The 17,930-nt window shown below is 34.8% G+C and overlaps 1 protein-coding gene across 1 annotated transcript; it reads left to right on the forward strand.

Annotated features, from left to right (window-relative positions):
• Positions 1-11,773: 11,773 nt before the first annotated feature.
• LOC141697026 (CLAVATA3/ESR (CLE)-related protein 1-like) lies at positions 11,774-12,087 on the forward strand. Its single transcript, XM_074501207.1, has one exon. It carries the CDS (start codon positions 11,810-11,812, stop codon positions 12,032-12,034), a length of 225 nt encoding a protein of 74 aa, XP_074357308.1. The 5' UTR covers positions 11,774-11,809; the 3' UTR covers positions 12,035-12,087.
• The last annotated feature ends 5,843 nt before the right edge of the window (positions 12,088-17,930 follow it).

The following is a 17,930-nucleotide window of genomic DNA, read 5'->3' on the forward strand; positions in this document are numbered from 1 at the left end:
CTTTACCCACATGGAGTGACGATGATTCTGAAGTGGAGATTGACTCAGACGATGAATTAGCTCAACTATGCTTTGCTGGACTTGAATATGACTCTAGTGACAATGATGAGGTACATACTGTTCAAATTAATAAAAATTCATCTCAGGATGTACTAACCTTGCAGGCTCAAAATAGAAAGTTAAAAGAAAAGAATGCTTATCTTAAACAAGCATTGAGAGAGGTTCTTAATGAGGTTGATGATTCCATCAAAGATGAATCCTTAGTAGAAGAAAACAAGCTATTATCTGAGAAGGTCTCTAAGCTGAAAGAAGAAGTCAACTACCTCAAGAATGAGATCGAGATGAAAGATGCATGTCTTGATGCATTAAAGAAGGAAACTTTTTCTGCCGAATCAAAGGCATCTTCTGATTCTATAGTTCCTGAACTCGAGCAAAAGGTTGCCCAGCTGGAAAATGATCTAGCCAAATGTTTCCATGGAGAAGGAACCCTGAATGCCTTACTTGCCCAACAGAAATCTTCTCTTGACAAAGAAGGTTTGGGGTATGGATCAGCCAAGAAGAAAGTCTTTCAAAGTGGCTACAAAAGAACTCCTATGAAATATAAGATGCCTTATAAAAAATGTCAAGACTGTGGCAAATCTGGTCACACTAATTCTGCATCTCGGTTATGTGGTATTAAGGGTCACGATCCTAACTCTGCAACCAGATCTAAATCTGTGCATAAATCTGTTAATATTGTTCAAATGTGGATTAAGAAATATGACAGGCATTTGTATAAGATTTATGATACTAACATTCAAGGACTCAAAGTCATGTGGGTACCTAAGAGATAAAGGATTTTTTGCAGGTATGCTTTAAAGTCCATGTCCCTCGAAATAAGTGGATTATTGATAGCGGTTGCTCTTGTCACATGACTGGAGATAAATCAAAGTTTCTCTCATTAATCGCTAAAGAGGGAGGCTTAGTTACTCTTGGAGATTCCAATACTGTACGTATTGTAGGTAAAGGTACCATTGGTAACGACAAGTTTGCTATTAATAATGTTCGTTTGGTTGATGGTCTAAAGTATAATCTTATTAGTGTAAGTCAGTTAACTGATGCTGGTCATAGTGTTAAGTTTGATAAAGATGTTTGTTATATTGGTAATAAAGCTAACGAGTTTGCTTTAGTAGCCAAAAGAAAGGGAAACATCTTTGTGTTAGATTTTGATGAGCAGCAAGAAGAAATCTGCCTAGCTACTGTTCAAGAACAACATAATCTGTGGCATAGGCGTCTTGGTCATGTTCATATGGATCTACTTCGAAAGATATCTTCACATGAGTTAGTTCGAGGTTTACCAAAGCTAAAATACAAGAAGTCAGAACCATGTTCAGCTTGCCAGCTTGGAAAACAGGCGAAAACTTCCTTTACTGTTAAGAATAAAGTATCAACTTTTGTTCCTTAGCAGTTGTTACATCTAGATCTCTTTGGTCCAGAAATATATGTAAGTTTGGGAGGTAAGAATTATGCTTTCGTTATAGTAGATGATTACTCTCGCTTTACTTGGGTGTTATTCTTGCGTACTAAAGATGAAGCTTTTAGTGAATTCAAAGATCTTATTACTAACCTTGAGACTAAGTATTCTTTAAAGCTCAAGACTATTCGTAGTGATCGTGGAGGAGAATTCGAGAAAGATTTCGTAACCTTCTACAAATCTAGAGGCATTACTCATGAATTCTCTGCCCCACGTACTCCTCAACAAAACAGAGTTGTTGAACGCAAGAACAGAACTCTACAGGAAACTGCTCGTACTCTACTTCATGAAAGTAATCTGCCACGTAAATTCTGGGCAGAAGCGGTAAACACTTCCTGTTATCTGTTAAATAGAGTGCTTATTCGTCCTATTTTGCTTAAAACTCCTTATGAATTGCTTAAGAATAAAATGCCTAACATCAGTTATTTTCGAGTATTTGGTTCAAAATGTTTTATCTTAGATACACAGAACACTCGAGGAAAATTTGATGCTAAGTCTTCGGAAGGAATTTTCTTGGGATACTCTACTACAAACAAGGCTTATAGAGTTTTTAATTCAATCAAGCACAAAGTTGAAGAATCTATCAACATTGCATTCAATGAATCTGCCTTGAAGTTATCTCAAATTGAAGAAGATGTTGTTGAACAGCCGTCTCATTCTCAAATGAGACAGTCTCAATCTCAAAAGGGTCAAGTTTCTCAGGAAAAATCAGATTGTCCAAGAACTCCTGATTCATCTACCTCTTCGGGAAATTCTCAAGACTCTCCTCAGACTCCTGATCAATGGTCAAATGACTCTTTCACTTCTCAGCAAGGAAATTCTACTCAAGATGAAATGAGACAGTTTCATTCCAAGTCTCAGTCTCAATCAAAAGAGACAACTCCTATTCCTTATCAAGCAGACAATTCTAATGAAGAGGAAATGAGTACTATCCAACTGCCAAAGTCTTCCAGAACAGTTAATAATCATCCACCAGATAATCTCCTTACAGATTTGGATCAAGGAATCTCTACGCGAAGCAGACTTCATAACTTATGTGCATTCTGTGCCTTTGTTGCTGAATTTGAACCGAAAAATGCTCAAGAAGCTATTGCAAATGAATGTTGGTCAGTTGCCATGCAAGAAGAATTGAACCATTTCGAATATTGTTAAGTCTGGGAACTTGTCTCTCCTCCTTCTAATGCCAAAGTCATTGGTACTCGTTGGGTTTTCAAGAATAAGAAGGATGAAGATGGTAACATCATTAGGAATAAAGCTCGTTTAGTAGCTCAGGGATACAACCAACAAGAATGAATTGATTTCGACGAGACATATGCCCCTGTAGCTCGTCTCAAAGCTATTCGGATTCTAATGGCATTTGCAGCTCACAAAGGATTCAAGCTTTACCAAATGGATGTTAAAAGCGCATTTTTGAATGGCTATCTCAAGGAAGAAGTTTACTTAAAGCAGCCCCAGGTTTCATTCATGAAAAATATCCACACTATGTATACAAGCTCAAAAAGTCTGTCTATGGATTGATACAGTCCCCTCGATGTTGGTATGAGCGTCTCAGTCAGTTTTTGCTAAAGAATGGTTTCACTCGTGGTACACTCGATCCAACCCTCTTTATTTATCATAAACATAATCATTTTCTATTAGTACAAGTTATGTAGATGATATTGTGTTTGGATCTACTGATGAATCTTTGTGTAAGTGGTTTTCTAACTGCATGCATAAAAAATTTGATATGAGTTTAATGGGTGAATTGCAATATTTTCTAGGCTTGCAAATTAATCAATCTGCTGCAGGTATTTTCATACATCAAAGTAAGTATGTTAATGATTTGCTTAAGAGATTTGCGTTAGAAAATATTTCTGCTAAAGCTACTCCGATGAGTACAACTGTCAACCTTACTAAGGATGAACAAGGTACACCTGTAGACATTACTAAATATCGAGGTATGATTGGCTCGTTATTATATTTAACTGCTTCTCGTTCTGATATTATGTATAGTGTTTGTCTCTGTGCTCGTTTTCAATCTCAACCTAAAGAATCTCATCTGAATGCAGTAAAACGGATTTTCAAGTATCTTAAGGGAACTAAAGATCTTAGAATATTTTATTCTAGTTCTATTTCTTTTAAGTTAATTGGTTTTTCAGATGCTGACTATGCAGGGTCACAGGTTGATAGAAAAAGTACAAGTGGCGCGTGTGAATATTTAGGCGATTGTTTGGTTGCATGGCACAGTAAAAAGCAAAAATCTGTAGCTCTTTCTACTGCTGAAAGAGAATACATTATAGCTGGTAGTTGCTGTGCTCAAATTCTCTGGATGCAACAAATATTACAAGATTTTGGTATTTTCTATACAAATATTCCAATTTATTGTGATAATACCTCTGCTATTAATATTTCTAAAAATCCTGTTATGCAATCTCGTACTAAGCATATTGATGTTCGTCACCATTTTCTGCGAGATAATGTCTCAAAAGGTAATATTGAGTTAATTTATATATCAACTGATAAGCAAAGAGCGGATATTTTTACCAAACCTTTAGGTGAAGACCGATTTTGTCTTATGAGATGTGAACTTGGTATGTGCACTATCTCTCATTAAGTTATCATATTTTTACATCTGTGCATGCATACTAATTAGTTTATTTATGTCAATTATTTGCATAATTCATCTTTGTGACTAAAATTGCATAATTGAGTGTTTAATTATTTGCTTAATTTAAATGCTGATTGGTCTATAGGATTTATTGATGGATTTTTGTGAATTAATTGTCATGTTTGGTTTAATTTAGTTTGCGTGTTTCAGTCTATAAATATATAATTTATATGTATTTATTTGATGGGACTCTTGAACTTTGGAACTGAACCGAGTTGCATGCATTATCCTTCAAGACTTTCAATTTGATTTGACTACTCAGTCTGTTTCTTCTCAATCTCTGTGCATGTCTCCTCATTTTTCGAGATACACTCCATCTCTCCACTTCTCCTAACTTCTATCTCTTCATATTCTTTTCTTGTTCTATTTAATCTCAACTTCTTTTTCTTTTCCTCTTTCCAAACGTTTATTTTCCTTCTCAACAATGTCGACCCCTAATACTCGATCCAAATCTAAACCCGCTAAAAACCCTAACCCATCATCATCTTCTCTCAAACGTCAAAAGACCATTTTTGAACCTTCCACTCAAATGTTACCCGAGAAATCCTCTCAGCCCAGTTTGTCTAAAATCTTGTCCAAACCTATTCTCAAGGAACGTCTTTGTGACCTTGTTTTGCTTCAACGAGTGGGTGTTGTTGATTTATTCTCCGCTCTTGGTTGTGAATCTCTTTTGTCTCCACTGGATGTTATTTACCCTTCTCTGGTCCGAGAATTTTATTCTAATTTCACAATGATGAAGGAGAATATGGTTTATTCTGAGGTTCAAGGTGTTCCGATTTTTTTCAATGCTAATTTGTTGTCTCGAGTTTGTGACGTTGCTTGTTCCGGTGTCTGTCCGTATACCACGCATGCAGCTTTCATGGAGATTCCGGGACAATAGTATGAAGAACAGCTGAAAGTGATTCTTGGTGAAAACTTTGTCGGTACCTCTCTTAAGCCCATGGTACATGATCTTACTCCACTTGCTTTATTGCTTTTTAAATATTTCACACCAATTTTTTGCCTCGTAAAAGTGGACGTGACCGCGTCACTTATCAGGATGTTGTTATAATTTATGTTTTCATGACTAAAACTCCCTGTGATATTGCTTCGTTGATTATCAAGTACATGAGTCATTGTGCGTCTCATGAGTCTATGAATTTGTCCTTTCATGCTTTGTTTACGAAGATATTTAGACATTTTTCTATTGTTTCTGAGGATGATGACACTGAGCCAGTGTCTAACATGTTTGATCTGTCTGTCTTGTCTGCTAATAATATTGAGGTTATTGAGTCTGGTGTTCTTATTTTTAGTGAGGGTCATAAATCTTTTGGTTCATTTCCTGAGTCTCCTCACTATATGTCTAATCCTGATCAAGAGGATTCTGTTTTGTTGAACTCGTTGTTGTCAAAAGTTTCTGAAAACAACAAATTTTTAGAGCATCTTAAAACACAGTTTCTTTCTATTGAGTCCCTGACATCCTTGACTTCTCAAGTCAGTATGATGCGTGCCTCCTATGAGATGTTTAATAAGTCTGTCACTGCTTCTCTTGAGTCAATAAATGCAAAGTTGGAGATTTTACATGTCCATGATAAAAAGATGAGTAGGGCTATAGATTTTGAGTTTGGTGCGCTGCATGAGGGAATGGTTACCCATGCCAAGGCCTTGGAGGAAGAATTTGTCAAGCTTTTCTATCAACTTGGTACAGAAACCAAGTACATATCTCAGCAGGTCTCTAATCGAAGCATGTCATGGCACCAGAAAAAGGATTGGCTTGGTGATATGACTCTGGCCGAGATTACCTCCCCTTTGCCCCTGCATGCAGTCCCTCCACCTGAAGCTTTTGGGATGACTCGTGCTAAATATCGCTAATATATCTTGGAATGGCTCCGTAGAAGGGATGGGAAAGCTCCAGATGAAGGCCAGTTGGACAAGCTCTTCTCTGAGTATGGTGCTCCGCCAGCCTACCACAACAAGGGAAAGAGAAAGACTCGAGATTCTGCTCCTGTCGAAGTTGATGATTCTGACTAGTTTTTCTATCCGCCTTTTATGATGCTGAGGGGGAGAATTTTTTAGTTATTGTTTATGTTTATTTAAGACGATTGCTTCATCTGGTTGGTTTTTGTTAAGACTTGGTTTTTATCTGTGATGATTTTAGTTTGGATAACACTGGTTTATGTGCTGGATTAAATGTTTAAGGTTTTATGACTTTAAGCACTGTTGGGTGTTTGGTTTTTTAATCTTGGTTTTTAATCTTATTTGATGTCCCATTTATTTTCATGTCTCATTTGATAAGTCATATGTTTCATTTGCATATTCACATGATTATCGACTGATTGTTGCATATATACACTGTTATTATCTAACATATTGCAACAGGTGATTAAAGTGTTTTTGATAGGGGGAGCATAACACTTCTTTACCCTTGGCATCATCATAAAAGGGGGAGAATGTTAATCCATGATTTCTGATTATGCATTGAAGAAGTCTACAACAAGTCAGATTGTTAGTTAGTTAGATAAGTATTAGAGTTTTGTTTAATGTTAACTTAGTTAACTGGATAACCTTTGACTTATCTTTTTCAAAAAAAACTCTATTTTGGATAAACCTAATCTATTTCAAATAACCAATCTTTATCAGGTTTATCTCTTTCAAGAAACAAACTAACGGATTACTGGTTTATACTCATTCAAATATTTCAAACCTAATCTTATCTTTTATTATCTTCAAAAGAGTTTGAAATTCAATCTATCCGTTACATGTTTTCTATATATAATCGACTTGATGTTTTCCAGAAACAACACAACTCTCTGCACTTTCCATCTTACTCTATTCTGAGAAAAACACTCTCTTGATTACATACATTGCCTATCCAGTTAATTAAGAGATATAGTCGAGTTGTAATCTTTCACATTCTATTCTTTGTACTCGAAAGGTGTATTGTATCACTTGTCCCGGGTTGTTGGAGGTTGATTACAAGATCAAGGCCAAGTAGCTGTGTGCTAGGGAAAGATTTCTTTCAAGTGGGCCAAGTTTGTAATCAAGGAAAGTTTGTAAGTACTTTGTTTTAAGTGGATATAATACATTCTGTATGCTAATTGGCATGGGGACTTGGATGTAGACCATAGACTAGGTATAGGGGCCGAACCAAGTGAAAAACTCTTGGTGTTCTTGCATTATTTTATTTCGAGCATTGCACGTGTCAGTTTCTGTAATTTCCATTCTGCTGATAAATAGGGTCTGTCTCATTTAGATTCAGTATGTCTAATTTGTAATAGAGACTGTTCTATTTGTGAACGGTCGTACTTTAACTGTAATTCGATTGTAACTACGAATTTCAGGCTTGTCAGAAACCTATGTAGCACAGGGAACTTAAACATATGGCTTGTAGTGGATTGCAGAGGCTAGTGTAATACAACGATTCAGACCGTTAAAGATACATCAAACAGTTAAATTTATGGACACGTATATGGTGACATTCATGATCATTTTAATCATGTTAGCCTCCATATTGCAGAAAACCTGTTACATTATTATAAAAATGATCAGCTTCCCGTCTGTCAAAAAATTATGTGTTGCCTCTCATGTATCAGAAACTAAAGCACCAACTGGCGCAGTACTCATACTTGAAGCATGTAAGATACACTGAGCAATGTGCATTCCAAGCAACAAAAAGTTTGAGGGTGCAATGAGTTATCCAACACACATTTTGTGTTGCAATGATCTCTTGTTCAAACATTTTGGCCATAACATTCCTATTGATTACTATTTTTTTCATGTTATAAGTTTCACATGTCAAGCCTTTACTAGACCTGGGAGTAATAGGATAATTAAGGTCGGTTTAGTTGATGGAGTGAATTATTTTGTGAGCAGACCATTTATCAATAGTTTATACAACCGGCAAAGAAGATTAATAGGTTAGTATATGGTGGTATAGTTGTTATCTAATACTACTCTATAATTAATACCCTGTTTAGATTAGGCACTAACTTCAGCAAACTCAGTTTATATGCTTTCAAGTTATTCAGTCAACTAAGCAAAGACGGTGGAGGCGGCTAAACGATATGATATACATGAAATTTACAATAATCTAAATATATGATGTGTACGTTTCACTCAAAGAGTGCACTTAGGCTGACCAAACAAATTTTTAAAGACCAGTTAATAAAAATTTAAGATATGTTATCTATCTATACTATACTATATTATAATAGCCGGAATAAAGATAATTTGATTAAACGGTTTGGTTCAACGATAATTCCCTAATTTTGATTATTACAAAAATAGATAAATAGTGTTATATATCTAATAAACTACTAAATTATTAAACTACTACTAAATATATTATACTTATCTTACTAAACTATGAATACAATTTATCCTATTATTAAAAGATATAAATAATAGTGTTAAATATCTGTTAAACTACTAGAAATAATCTATTTATTCTACTAAATTACGACCACATATTATTGTATTATTTTTATTATAAATTTATAATCATTATATATTTATATAAATATTTTAAAAATATAATATAACTTGATAAATAAAAATTTAAAATATTAATGAAAATCCGTGCATCGCACGAGATTTATACTAGTATATTTAACTAATGAACTCCACACAAAATACGCAAAAAATTGCATGATAGTATTTTGTGTTTTCTGTCGAAACTAGTTAATTTTTGTGCGCTAACGTTAAATAATTGTCTTAATTAATTTTTAGATGATACTCATGAATAAAAGGGTGTTTCATTCGATGGTTAATGTGTCCATTTAGTTGAAATCGTACTATTGAATCTTGGATTAGCAATTTAGTATAGTGAATTTCATTTGGTCCGGTCTGGATAATTAAATCAAAACTATTTACATTTTATTTTCATTCACATTAATATCATTTTTTTTATTTTTATTCTGATTCTCATTTTTATAATACATCCAAATGCTGCATTTTATTTTTTTCACATTGATCTCATTTCCTCATTTCATTTTCAATTTTTATTTCGGTGATACATCCTGACGCATTTCATTCTCATCCACACTAGTGTCATTTCTCCATTTTTATTTCCAATTTTCATTCTTATCATGCATTGAAACGCCTCTTATATATTTTTCTATTCGCTTCATAGTTTAACTTGGATCGTGAAGAAGAAAAGTTTCGCTAAATTGTATAATTTAACCGGAACTCGCGGATTAAATTAGTTTCCTAACCAGTTAGTTTGGCCTTAACACCAATCTAATATAATATAGCATCATTTTGTTTTCGATTGGGTGAAAATCAATTTCAGAACATAGTATGTTCTTGTTGAATTGGTGAATGAATACCTTTGCACAACATCGAATCCAGAAATTCAAATTTCTCGGATTTTGTTTTCGATTGAATGAGAATCAACTTCAGAACATAGCATGTTCTTGTTGAATTGGTGAATGAATACCTTTACACAGCGGCGGATCCAGAAACAACTCAAATTTCTCGGACATCATACTCAAGTGAATATGTCATAAGTAGTGGTTCAAATTTATTTATTTTTTTAATTATTTTTATTATATTTTTCAATTTTTTTTAATATTTAAATATTAAAAACTAGTATTTCAACCATTTAATATCCAACTTATAATCATATAATTCTATATAAAATTAAATATGTCTCAAAATATGATAGGAGCACTTAACAATTTTTTAATGAGGACATTTTACAAAAATATACAGATTTATAATTTTTAAATTTTTTTATACAAAATCGCTAATTTTTATTTTTATGATGGCACGTATTTCCGTTGACGCCTATATGAATCCGTTACGGCTGTCAAATGATAATTCGGATACGGATTTACCTATATCCGTATCCGAATCCGAATCCGAAAATTCGTATCTGTATCCGAATCCGGAAATATTTAAAGAATAATATTTGAATCTGGATCCGACGGATACTATCCGGATACGGATAATATCCGGATCCGAATCTGATTTTCAATCAGATTTTTTATTTTTATAATAAAAATTCAAAAAAAATTGAAAAAAATACAGTAAAAATTTAAATTCCATTTTTAAAAATTAAAAAAGAGTTAAAATGATTTAATCCTATTTAATTTTATCAAAAATAATTTTTATTTATCTTTTCAATATATTTTTTAACTTTAAATTGTTGAACTCAATTTTTTTTTTATATATGTCAATACTATTTTTACAATTATATAAAATTTCTATAAATATAATATTTATATATATATATACATATATATGTGTGTATTTATATACATATACACACTATAAATTTATTATAATAAATTTTAAATTATATAAATATTTTAATATAATATATTTATTCGGATTCGGATATTATCGGATATGTATTCGTATCCGTATCCGCATCTGCAATCGTCGGATTCGGATACGAATAATATCCGTTTTCTTTCGGATACGGATAATATCCGCTATATTTCGGATACGAATGCAGATTTTTCGGACGAATATCGGATTTTTCGAATTTTTTTGACAGCCCTAGAATCCATCGTTGGTTGTGCAGACATGGCTAAATCTTGCTCATTATTCGGCAATTAAATATTGTTAAAATATATTTTAGAAAAAAAACAGAATAGACGGAAAGTATGCTAATTACGAAAACGAACTATGGCCAACCTAGTGGTTTTAATATAGGCATAGTTATTTTCTTGGTGGTGCATGTTTTAATTTGAATTAGTAGATTCCAGTGCCTGTCTATTAATAGCACTAGCTAACCTTGGACTACTCTAATGCTAAAGCTACTTCTCTTTTACCTAAATTAAGATTAAAATTTTGACTTCTTTCATCTACACCTAAACCTCCTCTTCATTTTTACAGCATGCACGTTGCAGTTACTTTCCCTTCAGAGATTTGGAGGGAAAGTTTTCAATCATGAATAGCAGTGCTTGTCGTGATTGTCAAGTCTCTGCTTGTTATCCGTTAAATACCGGAAACTAACGACGAAACTACCTTATATTACTAGAATTTTTGCATGCTGCATTATAACCGAGGAGCCTGAGATATATAAATTTGTTTTGGTGCAGAACTTAAAGAACCAATTAACCATTTGGTCTCAAAAATAAAGAATGGTGGTTTTGGCCTTTCAGTTACTCAAACGATTAAGAAATGTTCAAAATGCATGACAAGTGCATATAAGCTTCAGAATCCATTTGGCTTATGACTAGGAAAGAGGACCCTTAATTTAATCTAAAATGTTGATACTCTATATGCATTGTTTTCTGAGATGAATGAGGTGTGATTATATTACCACATTTCTGAGAATGCATTGGTGAAAATTCTTTATTTACTGGTTTTCTTTGTTTGTATATATTCTGATAAAAATGCGGCTGCCCTAACATCTCAGCAAAGTGAAACACACAAGAAGAATCCAATTTAAATGTTCATACTTTTGAAGATGAATCTGAGGCATAAAAATCATCCTTTGGTTAAAAGTGACAATGTTTGGATTATTGTCTACTCGAATGATATGGAATTTTTGAATCTGCTTATGTGACTCTTCTTTTTTGTACACTTTCGATTAAAATAATATATCAACTTTAAGAGGGAGGCCTATATAAAGCCCCTATTTTACGTCCACATTCCCCCTACATTACAATCTCTCATCACCATTATATCTCAGTTTACAAGTATCAGCTGATATCAGAATGGCTTGCCTGAAATTTTGGTTCTGCATAATATTGTTCTTGGTTTCAGTTGCATGTTCTGATGCTCGTGCTCTCGAATCGTTTCCAAATAAGACGAAGCAAGCATTGATCGAGACTGGTACTGAAATTATAAGAGTAAGCATGCAAAAACATGAACTGAATAATGGAGGATTTGACAAGCCTAATCGGCTAAGTCCCGGAGGTCCTGATCCTAAGCACCATTAGCCATTCAGTACAGAAAGACGAAGAAGAGATTGCCCATGATAAATTTTAAAGAAAAAAGGGAGAGGGGATTTATTTTGTTTACCTTTTATGTTTTACTTATTTATAGTTGCCTTGATACATGATCATCTGATAGTGATATTGTAATGCAACATAATCTTACAGAACGAGGAATGCAACGTTTGTTTTTTTGCAATATAAGTTTGTGATCAAGTTCAACTAAGACGCATACTTTATATGACATGTTCGTTTCGTTAAATAAGATGATACTATGCTGTGGCCCTTGGTGCATAATACTAATCACTGTAAGAAAATCTGCATACAGTGACAGATAGCTTGTGACGAATGGAGCGCATATCTTAATTCTCTTGAAATGAACATATCCTACTTTAATTGTGCATCATCCTCTCTTAGTGTACACACAAGCCAGAGATCTGTCAGCCTCTTCGTCATTTTGAGAGAAGGTAAAGCTGTGATAGGCCACATAATACACTTGGCCAAGCTAAAACTCCAAAAAGACCCAAAATAAAGGAATCCAAACCCAAAGACATACACATGATTGTACCCAGAAGGTATTGTGACATCAGAATATTTCTCTGAATGATTGAATGATTAGGTTGTGAGTATGAGAAATATACCCTAATCATGGGTCACGCACATACATGGCACACCTAACACACCCCAACATAAAAAGAAGACACCTGGACACGTGTAACCATCATTGGCGTCCAAATGCCCTGAGTCCAGAAATTTTCATTGTTGTAGATCCAAGGTAACAACCCTCAAACACTAATTACAAGCCTATAGAAGACTCTTAAACAGGTGTTTGTTTTGTACATTTTTTACTCACATGCACACCTATACACACATCACACATATATTTAATTAATTCTTATTAAACCCTTCTTCTCCAAACCCTATCTCATTCTTACGCCAGAGTTTTCGCGGGATGCCACCTCCTCCGGTTTAGTTTTGGAGGAACCACATCCGAGCTAAACCTCAAACACCCATATTCATGGTCAAATGGAGTCTGAATCCGGATAGACAAAGGGGAGGACCACGGAAAAAAATTGGAATTATCATTGGCGCTAGAAGGAGGGGGAGAACCTCCGTTTTGTGGTGGTGTTTTCACCTGCTCATCTCCGTCCAGGAGACCGTAATCTTACACCCAGGTAAGATCGTTCTCATACCCTCAGATCTACTTTTTTAGTCTATCAAAACTATTACTTAGCTAAATAGATCTAGATTGAAGTTAGATCTAGCGAATTAATTTGCTTGCGTACATCTAATTTAAGTGTCGAAGGGTTTGCCTATGATATTGTCGTCAGTTGAACTCTATTAATTGATTGAAATTGCGAAAATTACCACAAAGAAAAACAAACTTATTGGATCAAGTTCGGTACCCAGGAACAGGGATGATCTTGTTGAAGATGCGGAAGATGAGCTCCCCATAACCCACACTTCAACCCAAAATCTCCCACATGGAGATCAAAGGATCCACACAAATATACTGACGTTCCAAAAACTCCTTGGGGAAACATGATCCCAGATAAAATTTAGGCAGCGTTGATTCTGTGGAAGAAAAAGAATCGCCCAGACCCGGAACTTTAGCAGGAAGAACAACATGATGACTCCGGGAACTCACATCATATGTTGTGCCTACATAACAAGACTAAGTCACTTTGACAACCCTAAGAATCAGTTGTATGATAATCTTATTGAATTTTGTATTTGTATTTCTTGAGTCTGTAAAAGTGTTAAGGAGATTAGACTAGAGGATTTTTCTATGAATATCCATCAAGCTAAGGTATAAACTCTAGAAGAAGATCAATCATGATCATGCTTTAGAGAGAAGTGTAGAAGCTTGGATTTGAATAATGTTATTTTTGGAAAATGTTTTAAGTCACATATCGACATGTTACAAATCAAGAAGTATAGAGATGTATGTCGAGAAGTCAAAAATGACTTGTAGAGAAGTCCCAAGAGATATTGACAAGTCAATTCGCTTGTAGAGAAGTCAAGATATCGACAAGTCAAAAAGTCCATGTAGAGAACTAGAGATATCGACAAGTCAAAATCTACTTGTAGAAAACTGGAGATATTGATAAGACAAAATCTACTTGTAAAGAACTGGAGATATCGACAAGTCAAAAGTCTATGTAGAGAACTAGAGATATCGACAAATCAATCTACTTATAAAGAACTGAAGATCTCGACAAGGCATAAACTTATTGAGAAGTAGAGATATCGATAAGTCATTCCACATATCGATATGTGACTTCTCTATATAGCAAAATAGATCTCGACAACAGCCTCAAAATTCAGTATACGAACAACTTAAATATCCAGGATTATCAGTTAACAAATAGTTATACCACTGAATTGGAAAGCTTACAAAAACAACTTAAAGAATGAAAGATTAAGGATCAAGATGAAGTGGACAAAGGAGAGTCACAGACCTGTTAGATTGTATGAAGCTTATGGAATTCACAGTTTTTCTCTTATGACTGGACCTCTTCATTTTTACTTTATGACAAGCCTCACAAACTTCACTTTGAACAAATTCCAGATTTGGCATATCTCTTACTAATTCCTTTTCCACCAAGGTATAATTGCTTTGTAATACAGGTGAGAGAGTTTCTTGTGCCATAGCTTGCTTTGCTCAATGGATGCCTTGGTATAGAAGCAGCAAATTCCATCCTTGTTTGCTGAATTTAGGTCTGCTACAAACAAGCTTCCTTTTCATACTCCTTTCATAGCAGTTTCACCAGTTTTTTTGCTGATAATTGAGCAGTCTTCTTTTTCAAAATTTACCTTGAATCCTTTGTCAGTAAATTGGCTGACACTTAGAAGATTAACTTCAAGTCTAATAACCAGTGCTACATCTTCTATGACAATATTTCCAGAAACCAGCTTGTCATATCCCATTGTGAATCCTTTGAGGTTGTCTCCAAAAGTCACCAATGGGCCAACCATCTCCTCAAATTGTGATAGCAGAGCCTTATCACCTGTCATATGCCTGGAGCATCCACTGTTAATGATCCATATGACTCTTTTCATTTTGCCCTGCACACAATGAGGATTAAGTGTGTTTAGTTACCCGAGCAATGTTGGGTACTTTTTTCCTTTTCACAGAAGTTGCAGAAGTAGAATTTGATGATTCAAAAAGAACAGTATTTATTGATTAATTTGCATTTTCCTTTTTAGATGTAGATCCAAGATTAACTTCTTTGAGGTCTACTCTCAGTTTATGATAGCTTGTTATCATTTTCATATTGCAAGGAATGCAATCAAATTTGTCACAAAATGAATAGGGATCTTCAGCCAATGCTTTATTGTATTTGCAGACTCCCAACTTTGGCTCACTAATAGCCTTTTTACAAAGGTGAGTTAGGTGATTTGTTGATCCACATCTTTGACACTGCTTTCTGGGGGCATTTACAAAAAAGGTATAGTTGTTGTTTTTTTTGCTAAACTTTTTTATATAAGAGAAAAAACAGGAAACAAAATAGGGAAGTTCCCTAGCTCTATGACAAGCCATAGATGGGACTATCTATGATCAATCTAAAGAAGATTGAAAATAGAAAGCAAAAGGAGGCGCCATCCTCAAACAAGCCAACTAGTTATAGTATTTAAACAGTCATGTTTTATAAGCCAACTAGCGTTAGTAATACGAGCTTTAATATCTACAACAATGGCTGGAATAATCTTTGAAGGGCCAAAAATTCATTTGTTATGAGCTCTCGCATTCCATTCTCGCCAAATATGGTAAGCAAATATTTGAGCTGTTAGCAAGGCTAAATCTCGATAACCTGGATGACAAATGGTACCCCGGTGACTTAAGAAATCAAGCCAAGTATCACCTCAGATACTAGTATGGATGATGACAGATAAGGCTCGAAGAACATAGTTACTGTAAGGGCATTGGAGAAAGAGATGATCCAGATGCTCGACCCCTCCAACACAAAAGAAGCAAGCAGTACTGTTGGATATACCAAACGCAGCAAGGCGGATTAGAGTAGGAAGCCTGTTAAGGCAGACCAACCATTCATGATGAGCATACCTAGTGACATGAAGCTTATGTTAGACCCAATTAAACCAGGTAATTCTAGGAAGTCTAAACCTGATGGAATCCTAGATGTGACGGGCCTTCAGCTTGGTAACCATGAAGTCATTCCAGTAAATTGTGTCTGAGGTGTTAGAGTAAAAAATGGGGTGATCAAAGTTGTTTAACCAATGAGCAAAGGTAACACTGAGGTGATGAGTTCTCGTACTTGGTTGAGGTAGGAGCCAATTACCATTATGGATGATGGCAGAGACTGTGGCCGAAGAAGGGATACCTGATTGCGTGATGATGGGATCTGTGTTGATAGGTGCAAGACAGGAGTTGTGCCACCAAGGGTCAAACCACAGGGAGAAAGCAGTGCCATTTCTAACTTTAAATTTGAGAAACTGTAAAGCTAGTGGTCTGAGTTCAAGAATACGTCTCCATATCCACGAACAATCAGTAGGGATGTTCATAATCCAGAAGTGACATCTTTTACACCTATTTTTCCATTCCTGTTCTTTTTCTTTTTCCCAATATTCTCAATTTTAATTTTCTTGGTTGGTGTCTTGATAACTTGATTGACTATTGGTTTCTTTTTAGGTTCATTTGTGGTTGTGGTTTCTACATTTTTCTTTTCACTGTCTTCATCTGCAAGTTCTTGCTTGATGACCAACTCAACCTCACTAAAATTAACCTCACATGCCTTGAACAAAGGTGCATCAACTTTTTTCAGCATAACTTGGACATCTTGATTTACAATTGCTTTCCCTTTATCACCTTTATTTTTATTATTATTGTTCAAGGCATCATAGTCCAAACCAATAGATATATTAACACATGATTTGTTTTTCTCATGGTATTGTCCAATCAACTGAGATGCATTTTTAAACGACTTCAATTTCACTTCGTTCTTTTCCAATTTTTCCCTCAGCACTGCTTCAAAGTCACTTGCACACTTTAGCTTCTTTTTCAGATATTCATTTTCTTGCTTGGTTGTTTCAAGCTCAACAAGTTGCAGTTCCAATTCTTGCTTTTCAATCCCAAGCTTCTCATTAATCTTTGACAGTAAACTAACTTTCTCGGTAGCTGCCACCATGCTTCTGTGGATGTGAAATATTTCTATACTCATCTTTTCAACATTTCCTTAAATTGGATTATATGTAAATCAATGGTAGTTAGAGTTAGTACCTCTGATTTTGATGAGGATGATTCTCATTGCTCTAAATCCATGAGTGCATAATTTCCAAATTCTTCATTATCATCATCTTCATCAGTGTCATCCTAACTCTTGTCTTCAGCTATGTAAGCCTTTACCTGTTATTTCTTCAAGAGAGCTTCATAATTTACTTCTAAATCCACGTAAGCTTTATCCTTCTTCACTTTCTTTGGCTTCCTACACTCAGTTGCAAAGTGGCCCAACTCATCACAGTTGTAACACCTTATTTTTGATCTGTCAACATACCCAGTTCTGTAGACACCTTTACCACCTGAGTTGTACTGAGTTTTTCCCTTCCAGTTATTGTTATTTGAGGTTTGTCCCTTGCTCTTGAAATACTTTGGCCTTTTCACCCTTATTTTAGAAAATTTTCTAGCAAGGTAAGCCATAGATTAATCCATCTCATCTAGCTCATCAAGGGTATAATACTCAACATCTTCTAGATCCAATATGACATGTTTCTGTTGGGTTTCGAAGGCATAAAACGCAGCGGATAAACGTAAATAAAACAAAAAATTTCGAAACCCAAAAACAGGATCCATGTATAATTATGGGCAGATTATGGAGATAACGAATCATACCTTTCAAGAGCTTAACTTTCACGAACTCAACGGAGATCCTAGCTATCACGCTTT

The sequence above is a fragment of the Apium graveolens genome, chromosome 11 (genome assembly GCF_009905375.1).
Source record: "Apium graveolens cultivar Ventura chromosome 11, ASM990537v1, whole genome shotgun sequence".
Taxonomy (NCBI): Eukaryota; Viridiplantae; Streptophyta; class Magnoliopsida; order Apiales; family Apiaceae; genus Apium; species Apium graveolens.